This window comes from Centruroides vittatus, unplaced genomic scaffold, assembly GCF_030686945.1.
Source record: "Centruroides vittatus isolate TY-2023 unplaced genomic scaffold, ASM3068694v2 contig_1033, whole genome shotgun sequence".
Lineage (NCBI taxonomy): Eukaryota > Metazoa > Arthropoda > Arachnida > Scorpiones > Buthidae > Centruroides > Centruroides vittatus.
Window position 1 is genome coordinate 1,783,371 of NW_027120671.1, and position 17,100 is coordinate 1,800,470.

The window sequence follows — 17,100 nt, forward strand, 5'->3', positions numbered from 1 at the left end:
TTTTGTAACCCTGGATGTGACCTTTTGCTAATCCTCTACTGAATACAAAGAACAAATTAGAATTCACCTTTAACTCAATAAATTTAGAATAAGATAAAACAGATATAGTTAACTTACAGATGGTTACTAAAAAGATTTCATGTAAAATTAAATGAAGCGTAGTCCTTAAAATTATATAATATGAAGCACCTTAATCTTTGCCAAATGTATTTCGGATTGAAATTCATTTATTAGTTGCTTCTTTTTGCGTGTGTGTAAAGCACATTTTAACCTTTATGTACGATATCCAAGTCTACATATACGTAAAGTTTAAAGTGCACTTCACAAATAAATAAATATAAATATAAATAAGCAACTGATAAGGGATTTTAGTCCGAAATGCATTTTTCGGGTAGCTTTATATTGTAATTTTAAGATATTTTCATTCTTTCTGTAAAGTTTAGAAATTTTAAAGTGTGAGTTTTATATTAATTATATGAATACCAAATATTTCATTTAAAGTTTGCTGCGAAATACATTACGCAAACTATTTGTATTAAAATATTATTATACTACGTATTACGATTACATTTACAGTTTAAGGAAAAATTCATTTCTGCGTATTGAATTTTTCCTTTTATGTAAAAAAAAGAAAGTCACTTATTCAATTCTTAAGTCACAAATTGAATATCGGCATTAAAAGTTTAATAAAAGAAAACTAGATAATAAACTGTACTAATTTCTCTCCTTACTTTCCTTATGTTATACGTATTTACTAATGTCATAATTCATTCCCTTAAAACATTCCTCGCGAAACTAATTTATAAATCTTATTATCATTGTTCAAATTTATAGAAATGTGAATTAGGATTTAAGAATAAAATCACACAGAAACTGTGCAAAATATAGGCCTATATATATATATAAAGAATTTCGGACACTATTGATCACGACACTCAGGGGCACTAAGAGCCACTCTGAACCATATTCAGCATTTTGTCGAGAATTTATCTCTATCACGTATAGAAATCTTTAATATTTACGGTCCACCAGTGGCCCAGTGGATAAAACCACCAAACAATGGTAGTTAGTAGCTGGTTCGCGCCTCGCCAACGAGCTAGCCGCGTGCAATTTTCCGAGTTTTCCTCACGTGTCTAACATCTAAATATGAGCCAATTTCCCACAAAAGTCATCGCGGGTGACACTCCCATGTTGGCAGATCGCCCAACTGTTGCGTTATCTTATATCATCAAACCAGTCCAATCCAATTTGATGTTTACGTAAAGAAAATTAAATTTTATTTATTTAAAAATTATGAAAATCCAGTAAAATTTTCAAAAGGGTGTAATAATTTATTACTGTTTTACCAATCCTCTTCGAGTGTAGATAATTTATACCCGCTATTCAGTCAGAATCGTGATAAAAACAAATGTATTTATTTTTTTACAAAAGTTTTATTGGAAATCTCAAAAATCATTTGCAGGTCATGTTAAAAATTTCAGGTCACCACTTTTTTTGTGTGTGCGCGTGTATTTATGTTTTTATGGAAGTTATAAATCATTCTATGATCGAATAAAACTTTTTGTGTACAAATTAGTATTATGCAAAAATATTTTTAAAAAGAAACATTAACTATACTTCTTCTGTTACAACATAAAAAACACAAAAACATTCTACTTATATGTAAACCTATATGAAATAAGCATAGATACGTAGATAATACGTCATTTAAATCAATACTTTTTCAACTTCTAAACTGTAAACATACATTAGATAAGACATAAGTAAATAATAGGATACATATTTAGTTTTGCAATAGGAAAATCATTAAACGTAATAAGTTTTTTTTTTTTTACAATTAATCAAGTCAAACTAGCTGCACTAGTCTACAATAAACTTTCTCAATTATTATTCCTGAATTGTGATAAAACTGTTTCGCAAGACAAATAAAAAAGAAGTTTTTAACAACTCTTTCTTTGTTATTCTGATAATTAAATAATAGAAATAATTTTAATATAAATTTTCCTTCTACTAAAAAGTAACAGTACATGAGTATTAAGAATTCTAAATTCAATGTTTATTCAAAAATTCAAATATTATTCACAAAATTATAGATATATAAAAAAGTATTTATGTTTATTTTATTTTAAAATTTAAAAAAAAAAGTAAATAAATACAATCACACAAAAACTAGTCAATTTTATGATAAAGTGCTAACTAAAACACTTTTTAATTAGTTTTTAAAATATTACCAAATTTATTATTGAAATATATATTCAATCTCAAGGTATTAAAACGTACAGATTTACCTAACAAATCTAATTAAATTACAATTTACAAAACTACCATATTTTATGGGCATGTAAGATGCCTCCCATTTCAGCATAGAATATTTAAGGGAAAAGTATTTAGTATGTATTTAATCCGGCCCCAATTTTTTAAATGTATTCTGATTTAAAAAATAGAATGCGCATTTTTATTTACCTGGAAAAAAAAGAGGAATTTAAAAGAAATCAAAATTAAAATATTGTACACGATTACAATCAAAAGCTGCTCGTCTAGAGCAAAAAATAATAACATTGTTCAATTAAACGTGGCTGATTGTAGTTAGCCTTATGACGAGAAAGAATTACACAAAATCAAGTGGCAGACCTAAATTTTTGGTACCCTGAAGTAGGATGTCTAGACGTCAAAGATTTCCGGGGACTGTCCCCAATTTTATCTGTTTTTAATATTTGATTGTAGAATCAGTCTTTGAATAGAGCAATTGTTTTTTTTTTTTTATTAACGCACCAATATGATATCATCAATTTATGGATCAATAAATAAATAAATTTTAAAAAATAACCAAAGTTCAACCAGTTTTAGACCCCAGTTTTACTGATTCTGAAATGTGTCTCCGGTTGTAAATGATATGGACCGTCTATTCTAAGCTTGAACTGTCAAGTTATTAAATTTTATTTTATTTAAAATTTTATTATTTAAAAATATTATTTTATTTTAAAACCATCATGAATGTGGAAGAGCTACGACCCTAAGTAAGCATAGAAGAGTTTTTACCATGTTTTGTTTAAGGGACTAAACTTTCTATTTACTCACTACTGGAAGCCAGTAGTTCGCTCAGGAAAATGATATACAGTAGAGCGTCGATAAGTGGAACGTCGGTAAGTGGAATGGCCGGAAAGTGGAACGATTTTCAGTCGGACTGTGTCGTGCTGAATCGAATGTTTTTGATACTAAATTTACTTCTAAAGTATAATTTTCGTTTTTTATATTCTTTAATATATTTATTTTGTTTGTACAAAATGCAGAAATAATTTTTAACGATACGATAGCCTCGATGATTATTATAAAAATTTTCGTTAGGCTTAAAATCGACGAAAATTCAACACGAAACGACACGCAACGGGAAAAAATTCAACAGGAAGCGATACGCAACGGAGAAAATTTTGAACATCGGACAGGTTAACGTATTTTTTCGTACAAAGTCGGAAACTGGAACAAATCATTAACTGGAAGGACCCCAGTCCCCAATTGGTTCCACTTATCGACGCTCTACTGTATTAAGGTAATATACTCGTACAAAAATGTATATACGAAAAAGAATATGTACTTACAATAAAACTTATAATAGATCTGATATTGGGACAACTTTTCGCTTAATTGGGACAGTAGCAGAAAAGGAATTTAGCAAGTTTTGATATATTTTAGGGATCTTCCGAAAATATGTAGACACTACGTATAGTACACTAAAGTCGTGTATTGGCAGAGACAAAGCGATTTTGTCTTTCTCTCGGGCAGTTCAGTTTTTCCAGAGGGGGTCACCGTAGCGGGACGTATCACACGGGGATCCCGTCTGAGATGGACCTGAATGCGAACTACTGACCCTGCTCCGGATTGGACCGGACGAACCCTTTAAAAGCGAAGAGACAATGATCCCCGGACAATTTTTCAAGGTCTCTCGACTGAGTTGGAAGACAGTTAGATTTTTTCCTGGAAGGTATTGTGTGCATAATTACGTCTAGATTCGAACAGCAGCCATCCGATCGTTGAGTCCAGCATCCGGAGCTGGCAGATTCTATGGACGCTCCTGCCGAAGTGGCCTATCTCCAAGTAAAAGAAACTGTGCTCAAAGGAAGAGCGTAAGGTGACTTTTGGACGAACCCTTTCCTTTCTCTCTTTTTAGTTAGAACATGTTCTAATTAAAAAGATAGAAAGGAAAAATCGTTTGATCAGGAACGAATCGAACGATCAACTCTTGTGTACGTCACTACTAATACTGTATTTGACAACACTAGTGTGATGCGCATCAGTTATCTATTGTCGTGAGTCTGGCAGATTTATGGTACAAATATTTTATGTATTTTGGTTTAATAAAGCATTAAAATAGATACCCAATTATTATTTTTTACCTACTTATTTATTTACCTACGTATTACATATTTTATTTTAGAATTTATTATTAGTTCGTTTAATTGGGGCAGTCGCTTAATTGGGCCAAAATAGATTAGTCCTAACGTGTCCCAATTAAGCGGAATTGACTGTATATAAAAAGTAATAAAAACTGAATTGAGCATAGGAAAAGTATGGCGATAGGTCAAAAAATGACCCCCCCAAGAATTTATATTTTTGGACTCGGGATCTTCATACGTCGACAAATGCAAAAAGAAAAAAAAAATCGGAGATTTTTCTGTATGTACGGATGTTATTGCGTGGGGGACACGAGTCTTTGAAACTTTTGAAACTCTTGTGCTTTTTGTCGAAAATTTCTGAAATTTTGCAGGAAGGTTTGTATATATAGAAGGATTGATGATATTAAATTTTGGTGGTTAAAGGTCGACAGGGTGGGGAGATAAAAGGGGTTCGTGTGTCGTATCTCGAGTAGAGTCGGGCATAATGACGATTTTATTCGTTATTAGCATTTGCAACTTTTTATAAAACCCATCCCTACCCTCAAGATTAAGCTTTTTGTCATTTTATAATAATTAAAAATATTAAAAAACTTTTTCAAATAAAATGTCATAACAGATGGCGCCTTTAAATGTTGCCGAGAAAGTTAAGTAACTCGTTGCTGAATTTTATTATATAGATTAACAATTACTCTGTAAATATTGTTATGAGAGCCTTATGCCAAAATAAAATTAAAAATATACACAGATACTTTTTATACCGTCAGATAAAAACCCATTAACCTATTACGGTGTTGACAAGACAAAAAAAATTTCTTCATAATTTCACATTTCATATACAATGTCCTACTAACCTTTCGTTATGAGTTTAAGAAAAGTGTCAATTTTTAAGATGATACAAACCTTGACAGAGATTTTAATAACATCTTATAGCTAATCTGTTTCGGATTATTTTAACATTTTAATTTAAAAATTGAATAGCTTATATCAGTTCTACTTTACAATTATTAAATTCAAACTTTAATATTTAACGTTTTAATATTGAGTTAGAACTAAAGTTATTTTTCGACATGACAATACTCATTAAAGATTTTAATTACGTTTAATTAGGAAAAACCTGTTGTAAATTATAAGTGATCCATTTGTATTGAAAACAGAAAACTTTTACTTTCACAGATACTTACTTTTCACATTCCAGGAGCCCAAAACTATTAAAAAAAATAAATCTTACATAATTCTATCTCTCTCTATGTATGTGTGTGTATATATATATGTATGTGTATGTTTGCGCGTGTGGGTGTCTAATTTTCATTATATCTCAGGACTGGATGAATAAAATATTTTGAAACTTGACATGGTTATTCCTATATATATGGGGCATTGATGCTATTAAATTTTGATAAGGTCAAAGAGATGGGGAGATGGAAAGGTCATATGTTATATTTCGAGTGGGGTCAGACGTAATGAAAATTTTACTCGTTGGCATTTATATTTTTTTCAAAATTAAGTCATTCTGAGCCATTAGCAAAATGGCTTTAATTTAATAATAGTAATTAATACTGTAATATAAAAATTATCTTAAATAAAATCTCATAACAGATGGCTCCACACACAACTTTAACTTTGAGCTAGTATCATGTTTTTTTTTAACTTTAATTTCTTTATTTAAAAAAATCGTTTTCAGAATTCAAAAAAATTATTTCTTTCGTTATTATTTAAATTTTACATCTTAGTATAATCGAAAATAATCGGACTTCCTCCTAGTCAGGGCCAAGAGACTAAAGAGTCTCTTGGCCCTGTTCGATTGTCGGAATGTCAAGCAAGAGCAGTTGCCAGCTTTTTAACATTAAATTTATATGAATATTTAAGCATAAGACGCATAAATAGTTATAGTTGTATGAGATAAAGCGATCTGCCGGGGAATGTCTACGGGAAAACTTTCTGCCAATAACTAGCTCCTATTTGGATGTTAAACAAGAGAAAAAAACACGGAAAACTCCACTTGAGCAGTCCATTGGTCAAGCGCAAACACGTGACCAACTACGTGTTCTACATGCAATTAATTTTTATATTCCTGCAAAACCTGTATTTACTATTTAACTATTTTATTTAAAATCAAGAATTTAAATTACTTTCATACACACTTTCCCCTTTTCTACGATTTAAAAAAAAAAAAAAAAAAAACTAATTTACACATTTAAATTTAAATAATTAAAAACATCTACCAAATATTTGGAAATTTTAACGTAAAAAATTAAGATATAAATTTAATTCTTTAATTATCATTAGTTTTAAATTTTTATTGTAATAATTTTAAAATTAAAAATTTTTATAATATAAAAAAAATTTGGCATTGTCTATCTTTCAAAATATTATTCGATTTAACCAGTGGCGTAGCGTGGGTGTCAGCCGCCCGGGGCGGAGGAAAATTTCGCCGCCCCCTTATTTAGTTATTTTTGCATGATATTATTATTTTTTTGTGAACTTTTGCCGCCCCCACTACGCTACGCCACTGGATTTAACAGAATATCCTTTATTAAAATAAAATATTTCGTTTTTCTTTTCAATAATTCTACTAAATTTTGTTAGTTAAACGTTCACTGGATTTGGTGGAATTTGAAATAATAATAATAATAATAAATAAATAAATAAACCAGTAAATTTTAAATGTATTAAGGAAGAAAAACATCATTTAAATTGTTACATAAATTATACAATATTAGAACTATATTTTAAAACAATTTCGCAATGCTAATGTCAAGATTTTTTAGGTAATAATATCTGATAAAACGACAAAGTTTTCCCTTGATATATAATATTATCAATAAAGAAAAGAAAAATACTTTTCAACTAATGTATTTTTAATGTAATTAAAATCTAAATATAATCTTAAAAATATGTATTTATAACTTAAAATGTTACTATACTAATTCAATTTTTATTGTCATAATTTCACTAAAATATTTATGAAATGACAATAAATTTTCTAGACAAATATTTTTAATTGCAGCATTTACATTACAAGACTTTTTCCTTCTGAAATTATTACTTATAAATCTAAGATAATAATTAATATGATCAAAAACTTGTTTTTTAAAATATATTTATAATGCTATTCTTTAAGAATTATTTATTTAAATATTAATTTATTCTTCTGAATATAAATTAGACGAACTTTTGCAGGATTTTTACTAATATTTTTATTATATCAGATATTAGTATGACTATAGCTCCAGACTTAGATATTACCTTATATAATTAATACTAATACAAAGAAAATATCCATTAATGCTGAGAAACAGTATCTATTGGAAATAAATACGTTAAAAATACATCGAAATAAGTTAAATCATATTTTAAATTATAAATAAATAATTTAATAAATTTATATTCATGTCTATGTCAAAATTTCACTTATAAGATTATTTTTGCTTAATCTGTTCAAAGGTTTCTTCGCAGCGTAAAAATTTAATATAGGGTGTTGCCTTCGAACGTCCCTAGTTTTAAACTATTCTGTAAAATCCATTTGTTCATATATATAAATAAATGTGTTGGAGGATTTTGATCAATATTTCAAGTTTCATGTACTGTACATACACTTGAAAGAACCGTTGCAGCCGTATAGTGGCGATTTGGAACTCCTCTGCTGCACCGCCTAAATTGCTGGGACCCCATTTCTTCGTCCGCCCGATCACCTGACATCATCTCTAAACTTTTTTCTTTGTAGGATCATATGTATGTTATAAAAGTACCAGACACGAGAGCCTGCGAACATGAATCGCGGATACCACTAATATGCTGGTTCGGAGTGCGCTAAAATCAAGTACAGACCGGGTATAACGCATGCCACGTCAGGAGCATATATAGAAATGTACTGATTTAATGTAGTAACTAACTTTTTCAGATGCATTTTCTATTACAATTTCTACAGTACCATATTCGCGTTGCCCCCCCAAAAAAAAATTAATCCATAAAACTGGGAAGTTCGAGGAGAACAAAGGTTTATAACTTTATGTATATAACTTTTATGTTGTGAAGACATCTCTGAACAGATTAAACAAAAATATAAATTTCATTGTTATATATATATATATATATATTAATATAGAATCTGAATTTTTTGGTCATGTGGTAAATGAATGTTCATTCACATGCTTTTCAGGTGATATCAAATTCCATTGGTTTCATCATTCAGTTTTAAATTATCAGTATTAATTTCTTATCAAAAAATCGATAAATCTTCTAAATTTAGAAAAATATTTAAAAAAAATAAATAAATTAGTTATTGTCGAGACTAATTTTTCATATATAAATTTATATATTGATTTTAATACAGTTTTGTCATAAGCTTACGTAAAATAAATTACATTTATTTAATTGTTTCATTTTTATAAAGAACTGTCAAATTATAAAATAAATTTTAAAATACAAGTATTGCTTTAATCTTTCACAAAACTCATGACGTAAGAAAGAGCAGCGTTTTCAAACATTCAAACAAAAGAACATGACATTCTTTGAATATGAAAACACTTTTCTTACAATAAACTTCCTCCAAATGATTTTTTTTTTTCTATCGATTGACGTCAGAATGATTTAAATAAAATATCTTTTGTTTTCTAAGGAAACTGTTCAAATTTTCATTTATTATTCCTTATCTTTCCATTATCATTATTATTTCTTTAATTTGCCATTTTTTATTTATAAAAAATGTTACTTTGGAATATATAATAATGTATTTTATATTTTATAAAAACGTGTATTTAATTGTAAATTTTAAAAAAGTTATGTAAAATATTATGTTTATAAACAATCAAAATATTTATACCCTTATATATATATATATATATATATATATATAAAAGATTATAGTTATTTTACAAAAGAACATTATGCAATGTTTAATTTATACATATTCTTTAAATTACTCAACTATATAACTATACTATATAAATACATAATTATATTATTTTTTGTGTTTATTAAATTAAATTTTCTATATAATAAGTTAAAATAATTATAGGAAATTATTATCAACGTATAAATAATCATTAATTTTCTATTTAAATTTTATGTTTACAAATAATAGTAATACTTAAAAATTGAGGTGTTTTAAAAATTTTCCTGGATAATAAATGAAAATTTTTATTTGTTTGGAAATAAGGAAATTTCTAAAAAAGTCATTTTTCCTTTAATACAAGAAATATATAAAAATTAGTGTTGAAAATAAGCCACTTATTATAATTTTAATTAATTATATTTATATAATATTCTATAATAATTAATCATCATAATAGAAGGATATAAAAATTTATTTTCGATTATATATATATATATATCAACTAATAATGTTTTTAATTCCTAGTTTAAAAGATTTTCCAGTAATAAAATTTTAAAACTTTAATATTGTTGAATTGAAAAATTTAACACAAGAAATAATAATTTTTAATTTAATAATGTGAAAGAAAGGAAAAGGAAATATATCTATCAATAAATACCTGATATATAAAATATTTGGCTTTGTTTTAATGTAAAAATTGAAAACAATATGATTTTAAATTAAATATGACATATATTTCATCGAAATACATTTTTTATTTCCTTATAATATTTTGAAACATTTAAATTTCGTTTCATAAATCTATAAATAAATAAGAGTATAAATATATTACGATAGCATTAAATTTATTAAACAATTTTTTTGAAATTAAAAATGAAATGAAAAATAAAAATAATTTAGTATTGATGTATATAGAACACTATCTACTATTTCATGCATTATATACAAAGTGTCCATAAAGTCCGCGTGCAATTTAAAAAATTTATAACTTTATTAGCATTTGTGATAGAAAAAATCTGTAAAAAGTATTAGAAAGCTTAATGTACATAGTTTTAAGTAAAATTATTTAGTAACTCTTCAACACAATAATTTTACAATTTTTCGAAACTTTAAAAATACTTACTTCTTTTTCAGAATTACATGTGACCCACGACTTCAACTGAAGAAAAAGTAAACTGTGTCCTTTGGTTGGCTGAACTTGGCTACAATAAAACAATAGAAAATATATAGATTTTCTTATTTTCAATACATTCTACATAATTTCTCTATCACAAATACTAATAAAGTTATAAATGTTTTAAAAAATTGCCCACTGACTTTATGAACCCCCTTTATAATAATTTTATAAATTTAGAGAATAAAAATATAAAATTATAAATTATTTAAGTTTTGAAAAAAATAAAAACAAATGATTATTTTCTTAGTATTAGGAATAAATAACTTAATTAATTTTATTTATTTTATTTTTAATAATTGAAACTATTCCCAGATGGCACTAGTAGGAAAAAATTTACAGTAGTACAATATGTGTATACAGAACAGGAGCTGATAATTTTCTTGTATAATTAACGATAGAATATTTGATATATCTGTTATAAATAATTAATTAATCTTAATTATTACATAGAATTTGTTAACTGCCTATTTCTATAATTATTGCAATTCATCAAATATAAATTAAATAATAACTAATTTTTTCTTTTTTTTTGTAATTATTTGTAAGTATCAAGATAAATATATAATAAATAAATCATATATATAATACAAATTAACATAAATTATAAAATTTATATTAATTTATCAAAGCATAAATAAAACTTTTCTAAATAATTACGACACTTAAACAAGTTAAATTTATTCCTTTGCAATTTAAAATAAGCTATAATTTCTATTGATATTTATAAAAACAGGATAATTAAAATTATTAATTCTTCATTATATAGCTGTATATTTGACGTACGTATTAAAAAATTTTGTAATTATTTATCTATTAATTTATATATATAATCTATACATCATAATTAGTAGATCAATACATTTTTTAATTTAATAAATTTATATTTTAAGTATTTTATTAATAATTTAAAACAATTACTAATTATTTAATTACATATAGATTAAGATATTTTAATTATTTTGAAATATTATAAATTTAGAAAAAAAAAGATAATTTTCGTGGGTCAATTTTAAAAAAAAGGAATAAAAATTTATCCTACAATCTGCCTAACGACAAATTTTATTAGATTTATTTCTGCAAGTGTTGTGTACCAGTATACCTTTAATTATAACAGTTGAACCAGACTGGTTCAGCTGTTTTTACTCCCAATAACATCCTTCAAATCTTTTATCATTTAAATTTTTAATACGTAAAAGTTATTTTAAAGTAAAATTATTATTTAAATCATTATTTACAATTTCTTAATTTTCAAGGAAATAAATACAACCTATATTTACCATAAACAGAAAACGGGGAAAATGTATAAAATTTCACAATTTCATCCATATTTTATTTTCCAAATTAAACAATTGATTGATATGATTTTCATAAAATTTGACGAAAAACACGCTAATCAATTATTATTATTATTATTTTATTTAAAATTTAAATTGCTTATTTGTTTTGAATTTTATATTATTTCGCTTGTATAATAAAACTTTGAAACAAATTTTCACTTTACAAACATGTAAATTTGATTATAAGTTGTGTACTTAACTTAGAGTTAAAATATTAAATAGTCCTATACACATTTTTAAAGTAAAATAATAATGTATAAATTATATATAAATTTGTGTAGGACTCAGGGCCGTATCTACATAGGGAATAGAACTTAAGCCCTGAGCCCCCAAGTTCCAAGGACCCACAAAAATTGAATTATCATCATAAACAAGGACGACGCCGGCCAATGGGTAAGGGAGGGGGGAAGATGATGTAAATTGATAGAGGATATGAATTGTATGTAGGTAAAATAGAAACAATTCATAAAGTTTTAATCATTTACTATGTACCGGAAAAGAAATATCTCAAATAAAACATTTTCTTTAACTTACAAGAAGCCTACGAAGATTATTTTAATTAAAACTTAGCATTTAAATAACTTTTTCGAATTTCTAGGGGAGGGCAACTGCCCCTCTGCCCCTCCCCCTGGCGACGCCCTTGATCATAAATTTTTAATACTTTTTCATTAACAATGGGCACTTATCGTATAGTGAAAAATAGTTAATATTAATAATATAATAATATAATAATAATGTTAATTTATAGTATTATTTGTTTTATCGTAAATGGGGCCCCATTGGATTTCAATAAGCCTTAGGCCTCGAAAAAACTAGATCCGCCCCTGATAATAGTATATATATATTAATATATTTTGTATATGCGTATTTTAATTAAAAAATGTTTTAACCACGTGTTATATACAACAGCGCCTTCTTTATTAATACAAAATATACCTTGGCTACTCAACATAATTTGAAGATTTTAATAGTTCAATTTACATAAGTATAATATAATTATTACTTTAACTTATTTAAATGAAAGTAACAATAAAAATAAGGTTAATATTCTGTTCTGTTGCCAGTAGACATTACCAAGAAAGAATCACTCTACCGAAATTAAATCCCGCATCGGACCACTCAGCTGTTCATCACGTCGTCGTCCAATCAGAGAGCAGAATTATCACCTGATTGTCGTCAGGCGTTTTCGTTTCATTTATTATTAAAAGAACATTTATTAGTGAGAAAAAATAAACCAAATAAAGAAAATCTGGTTATATTTTTTTATATTAGTACGTAGTATCAATTCTTAAATTATAATAAATAAGCTATTTAATCTAAAAATATTTTTAACCTTTTCATTTGTCGTATTGTGATTGGATTTCTTTCTTTGTTCGCCGGTTGACGTCAATATCACGCCGTGAACGTGTTTTAACCAATAGGAAAGCTGGAGTCGTGACGCAAGCGCGTGAATCGTCGCTTGCAGCGGTACTCCACTGGAACGTAAAATGGCGAGTGAACAAAATCCCCCGGGGCGGTCGTTCAGTAGGCTGAACATTGAGAATTTCCGACAAGATATATATTCGGGTCAGTCTCTGCTTGATTCACATAGTGAGGAAACGTCTAGAAGAGAAACATCAACCAACTCCGGTAAAAGTAATCAAACAGATTTGTCTATAATGCTACACATTATGGAGAATATACCGACCAGATACGACATCAATAGGAATCCACCGAGATCCAGTCGGAGTAACAAAGATAAGCTGACGTGTTCTCAGCAATCTGTACTCAGTGCTATCGACCGTTTTGTGAAAGCCGTTAACAACATGGACGCTACAGTTCTGATCCCGTCCAGGTTACGAGACATCGACATCCACGGGAGTAAGCTGAATCGCGTGCTTCCTCCCGGATTGTCTCACACGGATCTTTACAGTTTCTACAACATGTTGAAAGACGTAAAGAACGAGCTGTTGTGGGGACCGTCGTCGTCCACTACAACTTCTCTTTTACCGATAAGCTACCTGACCGCACCTAGAAACATCTCGCAGTTAAGACAGACATCGGACGACGGATTAGGAAGCAGCGGATCGACATCGGATCCAGAAACCGATAGTGACTTTGAAAGCGTGATTACGGATCGGGGTGAATGTATGGACGAGCAAACATCGCATTTAGCTACAGCCTTCCGGCATCACTTGCAAGGACTACACGCCATTTTGCATCAGCTTGCAGATTCGGCAGATTATTTAACGGCCCGATATCAAGAAGATATAGAAGCCGTTTGTTCAGGTTTTTAATTAACTTGTGACATTCCTATCGGGAAAATTTTTTATTAATTAGGAACTATTTAGTAAACTAAAGAAGTGTACTATCTAATCATTATTTTATTATTATAATTATTATTATTATTATTATTATATTATTATTTTTTTATCGAATATGTTGCCTCTTGATAAGGATGTTAGGAATGATTGACTTTAAACAACTTAAAACTGCATAGAATTTATTTTTTTAATAGTAATCAGTTAAGTTACAGTAAAATGTTTGCCATTTAAACGACCAAACTATATTATAATCATTATTTTATATATGTAGTCAGTATAACCGATATTTTTATCATTTATAACCTCTTAATATTTACAACAATTTGAAAAGTTTGTATTGCCTACTGTGATAAAACAATTTTTTTAACAGATTTTTAAAACTGACCTGCAGGAAATTTTTATTATGAAGAAATACGGGACAAAATTAATGGCCTAGAGAAATTTAAATGCAAAAATAGTAGGAAATAAGAAAAAAATGAATTTTCGTTATCCTTTTTTTCTCTCTACCGGATGAAATTTGCGTCGTTTTAACTGTTGGAATTATTTTATCCCGTGTATCGAAATATAAACGAATCGACATCCATTTTGTGCAGAGGTAAATTTGTTAGCGTAAATGGCCTATATTATGGCCGTACGTGTCTGCCGTCGGTAGAGGTAGCCGAAATGGGTTGGCAAATATGCATTGTTAGTTTAAAAAATGATACCGAGGGTGAACGGAAAAGATTGACGATGTATCGGTGTAAATACTGTATATAAAGCATATATATCTTACAATGTTCTAACAAAAAAATTGATTAAAAGTGAAGCAGATGTTTATTGACTATTAAGATTGTATGTAAAGTTGTGCCTTCAATTAAAACTTGTTTTTGTATTTAAAAATTGTTTATCTGATTCTTTCTTTGCCGAAGGAGATGTTTTTATATATATATATAAATATAAATATATAAACCTAATACCGACATCATGTACAAAGTTGGGTTTTCATTACAAAAACTTTCTTTTTAAAAATAATTTTAGTTTATACTTAATAGGAAAACAGTTAACCCGTCAAAGCATTTATCAAAAATTTTATCTATTAATATAACATTATTTTAATCATACTAAAAAGTATCAGGTTTAGTACTTTTTATAATTACTGGAAGTCCTCGGCTTGTTAATTACATAAAAGTGGTTTAAAACATTTTCCATAGCCTTGTTCTTTAAATATACACAGCATATAATTCATTTCACGTGTGTTTTGTTTGAAACAAAATAATTTGTGTCAAAATTATCTTAAAGTTTATATATATATATAACTTTATCTCTAAATATCTCACTTAAAAGAAAAGTTTTTTTTTTCATGTGTTTAATATTTACTATCCCTGTATTTACAGAGTAAAATGAAAAGTATTAAGATATTTTTAATACATTATTATTGGGCTATATCTTCGTTTAACGAATACACTGGTGACTTATTAAAAAATTGTTTAATGCTATATTGTGTGTAAAAATTGTGTGTTGGTGGTGGTAGCAAAGATTCTCGTGTTAAACTTCTGTCAAGTAGTAGTTACTACTTACATATCTGCATGTAATTGTCAGGAAACAATGTTTATAAATGTTCAAATGCCTGATTTAGAATTTTTAAGTAGAATAAGCTTTAAAAATATTTCTATTTATTAAAAGTAAGTATAACATGAAATTGTTTTATAATTGAGAAAATTTTAAGACAAATCAAGCTTATCGGTTATGAGAGAGATACATACAATTTTACTTTTGATTATGTTACTATTTAAATCTTATCATGTTTTCTCGTCTCTAATTGCGCCTTATTTTGGACTTTTATAGTCTCAAAAATTGGGGTGTGCATTAGAATCAGGCATAACCTAATACAGTTTTGTTTGCTCTTCACTCTGCTTGGCAGTTTGCGTTTGAGTATAGACATGGTACTGTACATGTTCATGTCACTAAAGTTTCGGTTTTGGAAGATTTTGGTAGGCTTGAACTACAGCAAGCGAATGAATGATGTCCAGCAGATAACTGCCTAAATGCAGCTTTATAGATTTATCTACTATGCTGAAGAACATGTATAGAGATATTTCAGTGTGATACTACATATCTGGTAAATTTCTTGCTTGTGTAAGACAACGAAAAATTGTACTGTTAAAAGGTTCGTCATATGGTAATTGTTGTATTGGTCTACAGATCATCTGTACCCGATAATGGAATCATAAATGAATATATTTGAAAAATTGGACATCATGAAGCACTATAAACACAAAAATAAAACATTTTTAAAAAAATCATGCATTCTTGTTTAAATGCATTAACTTTTTGTTGCTTTATTTTGAAATAGCTTGTGAACATAATGCATCTACTAAGCTTTTTCAGTTTTGACATCTCAAAAAATAGGTATTCATTAGAATTGATGGCACATTACAATAAAAAAAACACTAATTATTAGTTCCTGTGACAATTGATGCTTTCAACTGAATTAGAGGACCTCTTCCTCATTGTTAGAATTAGTTGGATTATCATTGACCTAGTTTATAATTTAAACTATAGACCTTGCCCTTGAGAGAGGTCTGTGCCTCTCTTATCTCTCCAAGCTGATATCAGGAAAAGAAACTTAAGCTATCACTTCACTCTCTCCAATACGTCTGTTTAAAATATCATCTATATAATGATAAATAATGTAGATATTTATAATGTTTTTCTATATAAATACACACAAAATATATACAGTGTGTGTATACATATATGCACTGTACAGTGTACATATATATATATATATATATATATATATAAAATGTCAATATTCTGAAGAATAGACTTAACCTTTGTTGAAACCTTAAAGGCCTCTTAAACTATAGTTTGAACAGTTCAGGCGTTCCAGTCCTACTTACATATTTTTTATAAGAACAAAAGATTTTCAACCTTAATTTTTCATAATACATAACAATAATAATTAGTTAATTACTGATGTATTTTGAGAATATAAAAATAATTTAAATTATAAAGTTAAAATACTTATATAATGAATTTTATAGTGTTTATTCAAACATACAAATACACTTCTATT

At 27.5% G+C, this 17,100-nt stretch overlaps 1 protein-coding gene across 1 annotated transcript; it reads left to right on the forward strand.

The window, feature by feature from the left end:
- Positions 1–13,149: 13,149 nt before the first annotated feature.
- Positions 13,150–14,921, forward strand: LOC136968607 (mid1-interacting protein 1A-like). The gene has a single exon (XM_067262608.1). The coding sequence runs from the start codon at positions 13,227–13,229 to the stop codon at positions 14,013–14,015; it is 789 nt and encodes a 262-aa protein (XP_067118709.1). The 5' UTR covers positions 13,150–13,226; the 3' UTR covers positions 14,016–14,921.
- Positions 14,922–17,100: the final 2,179 nt, after the last annotated feature.